This window comes from Puntigrus tetrazona, chromosome 7 (genome assembly GCF_018831695.1).
Source record: "Puntigrus tetrazona isolate hp1 chromosome 7, ASM1883169v1, whole genome shotgun sequence".
NCBI lineage: Eukaryota > Metazoa > Chordata > Actinopteri > Cypriniformes > Cyprinidae > Puntigrus > Puntigrus tetrazona.
In genome coordinates, this window is record NC_056705.1 from 2,461,183 (window position 1) to 2,475,004 (window position 13,822).

Sequence of the window (13,822 nt, forward strand, 5' to 3'; positions counted from 1 at the left end):
AATAAATATATGCCCAGATCCTGTTGGTCCTTTCCCAGAAGCTATGATTATAGCACTGCCAACATCCATTTCTGTCAGAGTGAATCACTCAGAAACAGAGAGATTGGTTCTTCTGTTTAATTACTCAATCTAAGTGATTTTTATTGCTGTTTATTTATTTAATTTTTTTATGTTACACTATAGTGATCTTTTATTTCAAAATGAATTCTCAGGTAATTTTATTGTTCTTTTTATTTTATTTTTTTATTGATTTCTAGGGTTTCTGATTCTCACCTAAATCACTTTTTTTTTTAACCCATTTATCCATGATCTATTTTCCACATCTGGCTGTTGCACTTGTAAGTGCAGAACTGTTTTAAAAGTTTATATTGATATTTGTCAGTTGTATGCAACATTTTATTGTGTTTTTTTTTTGCTGCAGTCTTGGCGAAGTCACTTGTGTTTAAAGAAATAGTTCACCTAAAAAAAATATTTTTGTCATCGTTCACTAGTCGTCCAAACCTGTATTAGTTTCTTATGTCAAACACAGAAGAAGATATTTTGAAGAACCAGACAGTTGTTGGTCTCCATTGACTTCCATATTAGAGAAAGAAAATACTGTAGAAGTCAAAGGGAACCATCAAATGTTTGATTGCCAGCATTCTTCAAAATATTTCATGTTCAGCATAAGAAGGAAACTCATACATGTTTAGAGCAATGTGAGGGTGAGTAAAAAGAAAAAGAAATTTCATTTTTGGGTGAACTATCCTCTTATTTCTCAATTAGTTTTGTCCTGGTTAAATGAAGATTATCAACTAACCAGCTCTATTGCAAGTGTCAGTATCTGTCTTCTCTCTACAGTGTTGCAGGTGGGGAGCTCTTTGACTTTCTAGCTGAGAAAGAGTCATTGAGCGAAGAGGAGGCCACCGAGTTCCTTAAGCAGATCTTAGATGGAGTCAGTTACCTACACTCCAAACAGATTGCCCACTTTGACCTGAAGGTACTGTGACATGTTTGAGTTTCACCCCAATGCCAGACTCTGGCGATTAGCATCATCGTGGACCAGCCACAACAAATCAATTGAGTTGCTTTTATCCTCCCTGCTGGTTATCCACTTATTTCCACCCTTTACATAATTGCTGGGCATCCCAGAGCTGGGATGGTCATAAATTCAGTCCCTCTAATTTTTGAACGGGTTTTATTGCAGAATTGCATGAATATTCTAGTAGTCTCTCTTTTGAAAGTTTCAAATGTAGATTGAATTTTTACCTCCCACTAAAACCACTTAACCTGAATAACCAGTCTAACTGAAAAAACTTCAAAGCAGCCAACATTCACATTAACTTAGACCTAAAGAAAAAAAATAAAATAGTCAAACTGTCCCAGAGTTGCTCATTATTAGCATTTTATGTATAATCCTTCATGTTACTCCAGCAACGGCGTTTATGTAATTAGATCCACTGCTTTCAGAGCAGTCATCCACGCAGCTTTCTCTAACATTTCTGTTAAATATTTTGAAGTCATTGGAGCTTTTAAGAGATTAGTCCGTGCATGAATAAAGCCCACTGAAGGAAGTATTGTTTCTATGGAATGTCCAGGCAGGGATCTGTTACTGCCTGGCTTGAGTATGCCTGTGCTTTCTAGTGAACGTTTTTCTAGCTTTGCATGTGATTTCCATGTGTTATGCTCTCTCTCTCTCACTCCTGCTGTGTCTTTGTTCTGCACCTATCATTAGTTCCTCTGATTCTCTCTTTTGCATTCTCCCTCCAATTCTTTCTCTGTTCTCATCTCTCTCTCTCAGCCGGAGAACATCATGCTGTTGAACCGGAGTGTGCCTCACCCCCGCATTAAGCTCATTGACTTTGGCCTGGCCCACAAGATCGATTTTGGCAACGATTTCAAAAACATCTTTGGTACCCCAGAGTTTGTAGGTCAGTGTCATCCGCTGGTCAGTCTATAGAGATGTGTTGTAATTACACCCGCTCTTATTGTTATGGTCCGCCGTCCAATCCTCTCTTTTCTTCTTTCATGTGTAATCTGAACCACAAGCCTGTCTGACATAACTGTAAAGAAACACCATGGATCACTGCTTTGTGACCCCATATGTATATATTTTCCTGCATATTTTTTTTAACATATATATGTATATTTTTGTGTGTGTATTTATTTGTGCATAATAAATCAAAATAGTACACATACATATATTATTTATTATTATTACTTAAAGGTGCTGTATGTAGGATTGACACCGAGAGGTTGAACTAGGCATTGCAGTCCAAATTCTAAATATTGGAGACGGTATTTTTTTTTTCACCTGGCCCAGGTGAAAAAAACACACGCAGACCCCTTTCGTTTGTCAGCTTCCATGACTGAAATGAAATACGCTATTTTCCACCAACTGGCAACTCGGAGTTCGATTTCGAACTAAAACTGAAGCCGACATTCCGGGCCGGAACACATATTGTCAAAGGAGAATAATTTACTATAGCATTGTTTCTGCAGATAAACAAGTATGTTAATTTAGCATGTTTCTAAAATTTCAGCTAAAATGTTTTGGTATTTTTATGCTTTAGCGGAGTCAAAGTAGGCAAACATACAGCACCTTTTAAAATAAAATAATAATGGTTATATATTAGTGAATTGTTTAGTAAAAATTGTAATTATATTATAATAGTATGATAAATTAAATTGTTTTTATGTTATTAAATATTTGTATAATATTTCTATATCTTTGTTACATTCCTTATCTACTTTACATATTTAGCAAAATTCTTTTCCTAAACTGTTAAAAAAATATACAATTGGAATCAAATAGAAACTGAAAATGTTAAGCAAATCATAACTTAGCTAATATTTTAGCTTCCTCAAAGTATAAAGAGGCTTTGGGTTTTTATTAAAGAAATGCACATGTACACTTGACAGTTTCTATAAGAAATGCATGGCATATATATGCAGATTCTTGTTTCATCATAGGCTTTTAAAAGCATCAGGTTTTTAAGAGAAACATTATTTCAGTCAGGTGTGTCCAGCCTTGTATGTCAATGTGTTTGGGTTGGTATTTTGCACACAACTACAACCTTCCTTAAATCTTACTGCTTTTGCTTCTACAATATGAGCCAGCTCTGCTGTTTTCAGTAAAATTTTACATGAACAAGCCCCCAGCCGTCCCAGAAAGCACACAGACATGCACACCCACACCACCCCCTTCCCTTCATACCATTGGCATCACATCCAGTCCTACCTGAATGGCAGCCAGTGTGTCTGCAGGCAGTGATGATACAGCAGTCTTAATAGAGACACAAAGCTAAAGGCCATGGTCAAGCATCAGCTACCCCACAGTTCAGTCTATTTTAGTGCTCAAAGTTACGATCAGGCTTCATGGAGGAGAATCCGGTCAAGCTAGACACCTGGTTTTAAAGATACTAATCCAATCCAATCCCAGAATAGTATTAGCCCATTACTGGGGCATGACTTCATTGATTTTTTTTCTAACCTTGGGGTTAAGGAGCTGCTTGCTTCTTCCCAGCCCTGGTCAATGACCAGATCTAGTGCATAATATAAGTAGTAATTCTAAGTCAATTCTAGGGAGTAGAGAACAGCAGCAGCATCTCTCCCACCTCAGACTTATTTCCTCATTAACACATCTAAGATTGAGATCCTCTGAAAGCAGTGACTCATTTAACAGCTCATACGGTGAGAAACCTCCAAAATATACACATCAACTTAGCATTTCTAGACTTTTTTGCAGGCAGAGAAAGAGTTTATCATGTATAACAGTTATAGATAAAAATAATAATATTAATATATCTGTCATGGCTCACCCCAAACTCTTCTGTATTGTTAGTGATGTTGTTTTGTGGTTTACAGCTCCAGAAGTGGTGAACTACGAGCCGCTTGGCCTGGAGGCAGACATGTGGTGAGAATGAGCGTTACACCATTACCTGACCTCGCTGTTACCTCACTTCCTGTGTAATCATGTGTTTTTATTTCTGTCTAACTCTAGGAGCATTGGGGTTATCACTTATATTCTGTGAGTATTCATAATCATCAGTGTTGTTGTGATGTTGTAAATATAGTTTATGCCATTACAAATGAAATCTAAATGCATTTATGGATTTTCACTTAGGCTGTAAATAGCATCCATATTCGTAATTGCATTATTTTTCTCAAAGCACAGCTGTAATCACATTCTGCAGTAAAACGAAGGCATGGCGAACAAATATAGCTGAATATGAAGCAAATTAAGTGTGTCCAGTCATCTAGTGTCATAGAATAATCTCTTGTTGTGCAACAACTGTTATAATGATTAATGGTCGAAGTAAAAGGATGCTTAGTAAAATCTTGCGACAAGCCAAATGATATATTAGACATTGATGTTTCTGCATAGAGATTGCATTGAGTTCTGGTCAATTGCTTTTCCCTACTTTAGAAGCATTTCTACAATGCAATAATCTAATAGGATTAGAATTGAAGAACGGGCAAAGATTTGAAGGGGAGCAGAGGAAAGATAAGCATTCGGGGGAAAGAATTTATAGTGTTTCAGAAAGGAAAAAAAGAATAATTCAAGCACTTGATAAGACTAAAAGAGCTCTTTCCACAGAAGTTCTTGTGACGCCAGTATCACGTTAAATATACCAAGCAATGTAGTGTTTTACTGCCGTATAAAAATAGAGCAAGACATGGAATTTATAACCCAGTCCATCAATGTGATGGGATAATGATTATTAGCACAACCACCGGGTGCAGTGTCTAATTGTAAAGCTTGTTGGTCTTCCTGTGGAAACACTGAGGTTGCTCTCTCAATATCTCTATATGTGTGTGTTTATGGTCATGTGAGAGGAAACTAAGCATATCACAGAGCAATATAAACAATGGAACTTGCCTGTTGCTTGTGATAAAACCTGAGGGGACCCTCCTTTTTGATGGGAACCAAATCCATGCGTCTCTGACGTAAACAGTTAAAGGGTGAATCTCACGAAAACTGGAAATATCCAGCTCATATTCCACCCTAGGCTGAAAAGCAAGAAAAAGAAATTTCATCACGTAAAGAACATTAAGCCTACTTTTAGGATCGTTATAGTCACGTTTGATGCAAAAATGCATATATCTTTTCTCTCCCTTCTTCTCTATCCTATCTGCCCATCACTATCTGTCCATCAGCGTGTGCTAATATTAGCAGTCTAAACAGAGCTGGAAAGTTCAATGTCTATCTTAGGACTGTTCCTTACACTCCCCTTTCATCATAGGCAAATAAAAATAGAGCTACACATCAGGAAGATATCGCACACCGTTGTCACGTCTAATCCTGACGCTCTTTTTGCCTTCCTATTCCACCATTCTTTTCTTTTTCTCACACTTTTGGAGACTGTTTCTCACCCACAGGGAACGCTATTAATTGGCAGTGTGAGTTTTAAACGGCTGCAAACAGCTGTAAACAACAAACTTTACAAATAATAAAATTGATCTCTTGGCAAAAAATCTAAGATGGTCCATGCACAACCCCTCGTCTGCATTATTCAATTCAAAGATTTAACAATTTTTTTTAATTAGCAACAGCAATACATTTCAGTTCTATTTGTTGAAAGAGAGCTTGCTCGACCCAGATTTACTCTGGTCTGTTAAAGATTTTTATCCTAAAAATAAAACAGAACGAAGCTTGTGTTGAACACTAAATGGCCTTTGCCTGTTTTCTCATACTTTAATAGTAATGGTCAGGAAAAAGCTGGGGTGCAGCTTATTTGATATTGATCACATCAAACTTGACTTTGTTGAATGCTGTACTGAAGACCTTCAAATCCAATAAATAGGTGATAAAATGGTCTTTTTTCTCTCTATCTTCAGGCTTAGTGGTGCCTCACCTTTCCTGGGTGAAAATAAGCAGGAGACACTCGCCAACGTGTCAGCCGTAGACTACGAGTTTGATGAGGAGTACTTCAGTAACACCAGTGCTTTGGCCAAAGACTTCATTACACGGTTGCTGCTCAAAGATCCAAAGTAAGAACCACTTAAGAAGCTTTTTATGGTTTGATGTGGTTTGGTAGGGATCACTTTAGCCACTAGTCGTTTCTTTTAACGAGCAGTTCCTTTTTAGAAACATTTGAATATTTTATTGTATTATCGAATTGTTACTTTTTACTATTTATGTTAACTATTAAACTATTTGTGAACTGATTATCTGTAGTCATATCGAATCAGTGAATCCTGCGACGTTTATCACAAATCAAGTCACTAATCAAGTAAATGAGGAAGTGGGTTGTGTCAACAAACAAGAACAGGTGCTTTGCACATGAATGTGGAGACATTAATAATTCCTGTTTTAGTTCCATATTGGTCTACCAAATTGCTTCTCTGCCGGTTGCCTGCTCTCGTTTAGTCTTTATCTACACTGACCTCATTTCAATTCTGATGATATTTAAAAGAGAACTAAAACTAGTTCCGCAGAAGTCCAGTCGTTACTTCAATAAAATGCATCATTCACAGCAAAAATGCCGTTTAAGTCTAAATATTGTCACGAAAGCTGATATGCAGCATTCCAGAGCCCAGTCCCACAATTCATTCTGTGCGTTCTGCAACGCACAATGTGATACATATCTTTCGATTTGTATACTGAATGCCTTCTCGTTTACTCCGGAGGTTATTTTTAGGTGCTTATTTGTGGGACCTTAAGTTAAATGAGCCAAGGTTCGCAAACTGCCTGCCTATGTTCATTACATTCTGTACGTTACAAAAGTAAATATCACATGTGAAAAAAATTTTTTCATGTTTGCAGAAAAAGAATGACAATCCTGGACAGTCTTCAACACCCCTGGATCAAGGTTCGTTCAACAACCACTACATATAAAGCAGTTTAACCGAGAATTATTGTTAAAGTGCCAATGTCTTCTTTTTAGCCAAAAGACACACAGCAGGCACTGAGTCGTAAGGAATCAGCAGTGAATATGGAGAAATTTAAGAAGTTTGCTGCCAGAAGAAAGTGGAAGGTGCTTTTTTTTCTTTTTTCTTTTGTCCATGTATTCAGTTTAAATGCTAGCTCCACATTCAGATCATCGTATTCTGCGGTGAAAATTGTAGCTATTTGACAAAAAGTGTTGTGCCCTCAGTAGTGCTTTCTGAGGAATCAGCATCATGTGCCACGCCAGCAAGTCACGCTATTTCCACTCACACTGTTAAAAGCGCACAAAACAAACCCTTGGAGCTATGAAACAATAAAGAAGCATGCATAAAGTTACAGTGCCCGCGAGCACAGGATTAAGCTCATGTCATAGAAACAAATAATAGTCGGTCAACTTGTCATGTGTGTAGCTGAAATATCATTTAATCTGTTGAGAAGAGTTTCAATCATAGTTTGATGCTTTAGATAAAAATCTTATAGAATGTGTCACGAACACCATCTGTCCTTTAATATTGTTTGTTTGTTTTGTCTGACTTCCTTAGCAATCGGTGCGTCTCATCTCTCTGTGTAACCGGCTCTCCCGCTCCTTCCTGTCTAGGAGCAACATGAGTGTGGCACGCAGTGATGACACACTGGTAAGAGTTCACAGTTCACATACACCTTTAAGAAAAGCTTGTATTAAAGATTTGCAAATAAGAGGCAGACCTTCAAAGCACTCGGCAAAACTGAGCAAAAAGAACAACAACATTTAAAAGACGTGTGATGATCCTGGCAACAGCAGAGGAACCCCCGTATCCCTGAGCTGTGCCGTGGACTATATTTATGGGATGAACAAATGAGCTTCCCACACACCTGAGAATAGAGGCAGACACACACATGCAAGGCGACTCCACGCAAAATGTACTTGCACAATAATGAAATACTCAATGAAATAATGGTTTTGGAATGATTACCGTTTAAGACATTAATATGCAGGATTGCTAATTGCAGTGAAAGTTTATACTTAAGCTTGCCATGAAGTCAGATGACTCATCCAACCTAATATGAACACATTCATTGACACTCGTACAGCCATGTGGGGTTTTGCATGGTCTTTATAATGACCAGATATTTGCTTAGTGATGTATGATAAGCCTGAAGAGTGAAGTGTTATTGCCGTTGTGCTACATAAACTGTTATCTAAACTATACAGCTTACTATCTCTCCTTTCACCTGCTTCTTACACGTCACAAATTTCCATAGTATAAATGCTTTTTTTCTTCACCTAAAGTGATCATATAACTTAAAAGACATATTTAATATTACCTGCATTATGGTAAGATTGTAACCTTAAGAAATACTTTCGCTTTTATAATGCACTTAAATATGTGAGACATTTGGGGATTCTGTGTGAACAGGAAATGGGCGCGTTTCATACAGGATGAGTGTCAGCAACTGCAATCAATATGACATCCTTTTATCATTCTAAAAACCTATCTGTACGTTACCATTTAAATTTCGCTTTTGAAATTAATATTTTTATTCAGTAACGATGCATTAAATTGATCAAAGTGACAGAAAAGACTTTTAGAATGTTGCAAAAAAAATAAATGCTGTTCTGTTCTTTTAGAAATTTCTGTTCATTCAAGGATCATTTTCAACATTGGTAGTAATAATAATAATAATAATAATAATAATAATAATATGTTTCTTGAGCAAATCAGCATTCATGTGACTCTGAAGACTGGAGTAAGGCTGCTAGCAAAGACACTTTATTCAGACAAAATAATAATAATGAACAATATTTATGTTTTAATTAGCTTATTCTTTATAAACATTTTCCGACCCCAAACTTTTGAAAGAGAGTGCCATTTTTCATTTCAAATGAATGCATTTTAAATACCATTTTAAATTAATATGTCTTTTTTTTTGTTTTTTTTTTTTTTTTTTTCCAGTCACAGAACAAATTTATACCAAATCACCTAAAGGTCACATAAAATGACACAAAGTCACATAGAAGTCTTGTTTTACGCTCCGTAAGTGACTCCAGCATCGCTTTCTTTAGGAGCCTCTGGCTGTTTGTAGAGTGTGTTCAAGTGTGCGTTTTTGTGTAATTGGATACACACGTCTAGTACGAGACGTGTATGTGGGTGTTATTCAAGTACACTCCTTCATTAAACACAAGCACACATACTCTGTTTTTCTCTTTTCTTCCTTCACGGCCAGTCCAGTTTCCCTCTATAGCAGCGTATTTGAGTGTTTTGTCCCACACGTCTGAGCTGTCAGATGCTGTTTGGAGGTGGTTGGGTCACACAGCGCATAAAGCAGCGGTCGAGCGCTGAAGAGAAAGCATGCTCTATGCTCCGCCCCTCGTCTGCATTATTCAATAGGATTAGGACTTCACGCTGTGTATTTGCTGATAAGACCAACTGTAGTACTACTGAGCATAAAAGGATTTGCTCAAAGTGTGACTGTCAAAGGATGCTTGCTGTTGTTTTTCCTTTTAAATCTTGTTGTATAGCAGCCCAAATACTGTCATGTTGGCATTTTTTTAAAATCTGATTTATATCACAATTATATTTTTTTAAGCATACAAGTTATTGATGGCACATCTGTGTTTTCAGCAGCCTCGGATAATTTTCTTATGTTCATAAACTTTGATGCTTTGATGAATAGAATGTTCAATTAAAACAACATTTATCTGAAATACAAATCTTAAGGATATAAAAGTATTTACTATCACTTTTGATAAATTTAATGCATGATTGCTGAATACATTTATTCCATTTTGATGAGTTTAAATGGTTTCCTGATCCCAAATTGTTATTGTTTCATACAAATGTAATGGGTGCCTGTAGTATGTGTTTGGATCTTTTATCGTAAAGTTATTGTTTATATTCAATAATTCATTGTTTTTTCACAGGACGAGGAGGACTCATTTGTCATGAAGGCAATAATCCACGCAATCAATGATGACAATGTTCCAGGTCTAAAACACCTGCTTGGATCTTTGACCAGCTATGATATTAATCAACCTAACAAGGTAAAGAGATGAAGCGAGACGCTTCATACGGGTGATATGGGGATGGCAAAAATAAGAGTGAGTGATATGCTTATGTGTCTCTGCTTCACTTGGTCTACGTCCAAATGATCAGTAGCCAACCTGGGCTCGATTGAGCTGATAAGTGTACCAGTATCACTGTACGCCAATGACGTCTTAGTTTACAAGCAATGACAGTGAGATGAGCAGTGAGTGACTTAAAAACAGGTCTCTGGACCATATCTCATCGCATTTTGAATAAAAAAAAGACTTGAGGGTTAATCTTGAGGGTTAGTTATTCTAATCATTTTGGAAATTTTAAGGGGAACAGGGCAAAAAAGTTCTTAATCAGTCATTTTGTCCTGTAAAAAATATTTCATCATCTTTATATCAAGATAACATTTTAACATAGACATTTTCAATTAACAATTTGTATCGATCAAAATGGCACATTTTTAAGTAACATGTATTTAATTTAACATGTAGATCTGAACGAATTTCATTGTAAACAGGATTTTTTAAAAGAGTCTTTTTAAATGTCTTGAGAATGTACCGATACGTCTTTTTGAATGTAGTGTGTCTGTATGGCACATGTGTGACATGAGAAAAGGGTTTTGTTGAGAAGGAGGGAACGAGGTCGAGGTTGATGAAACCGTAATCTGCTCACTGATGTGAGGAGACAAGCGTGCTTTTAATTATATTGCTCACAGCTGTCCAGTGCTATCTTGTGTTTTGTATCCACAGTGAGCACTATTCCCATGCCTCCAATGCATTTAATCATTCAGAGAAGTTTATCGCCATTCTTGAGAAATAACTCCAGTGCTTGCAAGAATTTTTTACCAGCCACCATGATTGCTTTTCGCCAATTAAAACTGTTGTGCAAACAATAAAAAATGAAGCAGGCTAATTTGAATCGGCGTGTTCATACTGCCTCAGAATCGTAGGCTTAATTAAAGCTGCTTTTGAATGCTATGAGGAGCTATTAGTGCCTTGATATATTCAGTAAAGTGATTCCTGTGTCTACATATTTCAGCATGGAACCCCTCCGCTCCTGATTGCTGCGGGCTGTGGAAACGTCCAGATCATTGATGTGCTAATGAAAAAAGGAGCGGAGATTCAGGCCTTTGATAAGGTGTTGTACTCCATTCTCTCAGATCATTAATGTACAAGAAATTGGTTGGTATGTTTTTGTTTTTTATGCTCAAGACTAAATTTATTACATCAAAATACAAAAAAACTTTTAATATTGTTAAATACATTCCCCTTTAAATATTGGTAGGATATAGTATATAAATATATAATATAATAAATATTATTTATTTATTTACAGTTTAATATTTGAATATGTTTTAAAATCTAAATTGTTCCTCCTTTGATGGCAAAGCTGAATTTTCAGCAGCAGTCACTGACCTTCATAGTTTTATCATTTTAGTTTGTCTTTTTTTTTAAATAAAAGTATTAATTTCATTCAAAAAATTGTATCAACACCTAACTTGGAGGAAGACACTGAATACATGTTTCACCAGTTGTATTAACAGAGTTTAAATGGTAAATCAGGACATAATAGACACCAAATCAAAATACATACAACATGCCATTCTTTTTCTCAGACTGGAGCCAGCGCTATCTACTACGCCGCCCGACATGGTCATGTGGGGACCTTGAGATTCTTGCATGAAAAGAAGTGCCCTCTGGACATCCAAGATAAGGTGCCTCCATCTTTCTCTATCTCTCACTCTCTCAAACACACACACACACACACACACACACGCACACTCAACAATCACAACCTCAGGGAGAGGACAGATTCGATTTTTCAAAGGCTTTCCCCATCCGGCACCTTTTCTCCAGAAAACCTTTCCTACTGAGTTCACACGCCTCTCTACTTCCCATTGGTAATTTGCAGTTGCTATGGTTACTCACTGGCCTGAGGTTTGCCGTTGTATGAAATAATTGTTGACTGTTTGTTGACTGCCTCACTAGTCAGTGAAGTGTGCTCAGTCAAGCGAATTCGAGGGGTAAAGTGTTGTTGAGTTTGTCGGGAGTACCATACAGAATCACACTTGGCATGTCCGCAGCTTCATTATGGGTGTAAAATGAGTTCTTGAAACGTCCTCCTCAGCCTGAACTGTTTCCAGGAGGAAGTCCAGCGCAAAGCTGATTTCAGAAGGGTTTTGGCAGTTCTCAGCACACAAAAATCTCCCCCTTAAACTGGTCACATTCTGTTTGCACAGACTTTCTAATTGCTATAACCTTACTTTACCAGCTGGGAAATCATTCAGTGATGTTCTTAGCTGTTTCTTGATTAGCAGTTTTGATAGATTTTCTTAGGTACACATACATGGTCATTGCACTTTTTTTGTTCGGATCATCTAAGTGTAATCACATTAATAAAATGCCTGCTCATCACTGAATTATGGGCAGACGTCAGCATGCAATTCATAATGTGAGTAACGTTTGACATTTTCTGTTCTAGTCTGGAGAAACAGCTCTGCATGTGGCAGCTCGCTATGGTAATGTGGATGTAGTCCAATACCTTTGCAGCATCCATGCCAACCCTGACCTAGTGGACCGGGTAGGTATCTCACACACACACACACACACACACACACACACACACAGATCTACACCACATTGAACAGTCCAAGGCATTGTGGAACAATATGACACTAAATGGTGTGGATGTAGCGTCACGCAGAAATTCAGTGATTAACACTCATTTAATTTAATAGATGACAGATTAAAGGAAGGGTGATTTGGTAAAAAAAAAAAAAAAAAAAAAAAAAAAAAAGCTGCTTGAAAGTTTTTTTTTTTTTTTTATACATAAGTGGTCTAAATGAATTTATATGCATTTATATCATGCAGGATATGCATAGAACCGATGTTCCTTTGTTGCTACTCATATTGTTCACATCCCACTTTTAAAGCTGAACAATTAAGAATATGAAGTATTACTTCATATCGCTCAATTCATAATTATTTAAAAGCATTTTTCAATATATACACTACAGTTTAAAAAGTTTAAAGCCAGCAAGAGTATTTTTTGCGAGGACGCATTAAATTGTTTACAAGAGACCGTACATTTCTAATGATATGAGATTTCTGTTTAAGAGGTACTGTTCTTTCTTATTAACAAAATGATTCTACAAATGTATTAAATTTCCACTATCAAAGATAATAATGATAAAATGTTAGAATATTAGAATTATTTCTGAAGACTTGTGTGACACTGAATTCATCTTTGCCATAACAGAAATAAACAAATATTCCGAATTTTAATAATATTAAGATTAAATTCAGTATCGGTGAGCATGAGAGAGTTCGTTTAGAAAATCGCATCAAACCTCAAACTTTGAATGCTAATGTATTTATATTAGCAAGTTTCAACTTGAAGAAAAGAAAATGTTCTTTTATAAAAAGAAGATGCTTAATCTCAGATGTCTTTGACGACGGTGGGAAATGTAAATGTAATGAATGGTTTCGCAAGTGCTGAAGTGACATGAGTGCTGAAAATGAATCCTGTTCGTGCCTCACTTTATTTATTCAGCACTATGAGCTCACAGCAGTAATGTTCATAGGCAGATAGTTTCCTGCTTTTAGAAATATTGCTTACGGGAGCGTCCATCGACTAACAAGCAGAAATGTCCTAGTTGATAGATTTCAAAAAGGAGTCACTATTAAAAACGCTGTACTTTAAATGAATGAGCCTGAAGCACCACTCCAGAGAAATGCAATACAGAAAATCATTTTAGGATATTGCGCGCGAGTTAAATGATTACAACAACAATCAATATTTTGTGCAGCCAAATTATTATTTAATAGTATTACGCATTCATTTTGTAGCGGTTGCTTTTGGCATTATCGCGATATTAGCTTACCATCCTACTTTTGCATTTATTGTAATATCCTGCTCCGAAAGCCAATGTTGCAAA

General features: G+C 36.5%; 1 protein-coding gene and 1 long non-coding RNA gene across 2 annotated transcripts in view; one reads left to right on the plus strand and one right to left on the minus strand.

Moving 5' to 3' along the window:
- The window catches only part of LOC122349160, a 53,392-nt gene extending 49,512 nt beyond the window's left edge, over nucleotides 1-3,880 (minus strand). Inside the window, exons 1-2 of the long non-coding RNA XR_006251428.1 lie at nucleotides 3,801-3,880; nucleotides 3,221-3,265 (exon numbers count right to left, since the gene is read on the minus strand). This is a non-coding gene — a long non-coding RNA (uncharacterized LOC122349160). The remainder of the gene's footprint in view (nucleotides 1-3,220; nucleotides 3,266-3,800) is intronic.
- Nucleotides 1-13,822, plus strand: part of dapk1 (death-associated protein kinase 1) — a 54,682-nt gene that overhangs the window by 23,922 nt on the left and 16,938 nt on the right. The window contains exons 4-15 of the mRNA XM_043245079.1: nucleotides 841-979; nucleotides 1,781-1,910; nucleotides 3,847-3,895; nucleotides 3,983-4,009; nucleotides 5,821-5,973; nucleotides 6,749-6,794; nucleotides 6,870-6,959; nucleotides 7,414-7,506; nucleotides 9,774-9,893; nucleotides 10,924-11,022; nucleotides 11,501-11,599; nucleotides 12,367-12,465. Coding sequence (XP_043101014.1) covers nucleotides 841-979; nucleotides 1,781-1,910; nucleotides 3,847-3,895; nucleotides 3,983-4,009; nucleotides 5,821-5,973; nucleotides 6,749-6,794; nucleotides 6,870-6,959; nucleotides 7,414-7,506; nucleotides 9,774-9,893; nucleotides 10,924-11,022; nucleotides 11,501-11,599; nucleotides 12,367-12,465 — 1,144 coding nt within the window. The remainder of the gene's footprint in view (nucleotides 1-840; nucleotides 980-1,780; nucleotides 1,911-3,846; nucleotides 3,896-3,982; nucleotides 4,010-5,820; nucleotides 5,974-6,748; nucleotides 6,795-6,869; nucleotides 6,960-7,413; nucleotides 7,507-9,773; nucleotides 9,894-10,923; nucleotides 11,023-11,500; nucleotides 11,600-12,366; nucleotides 12,466-13,822) is intronic.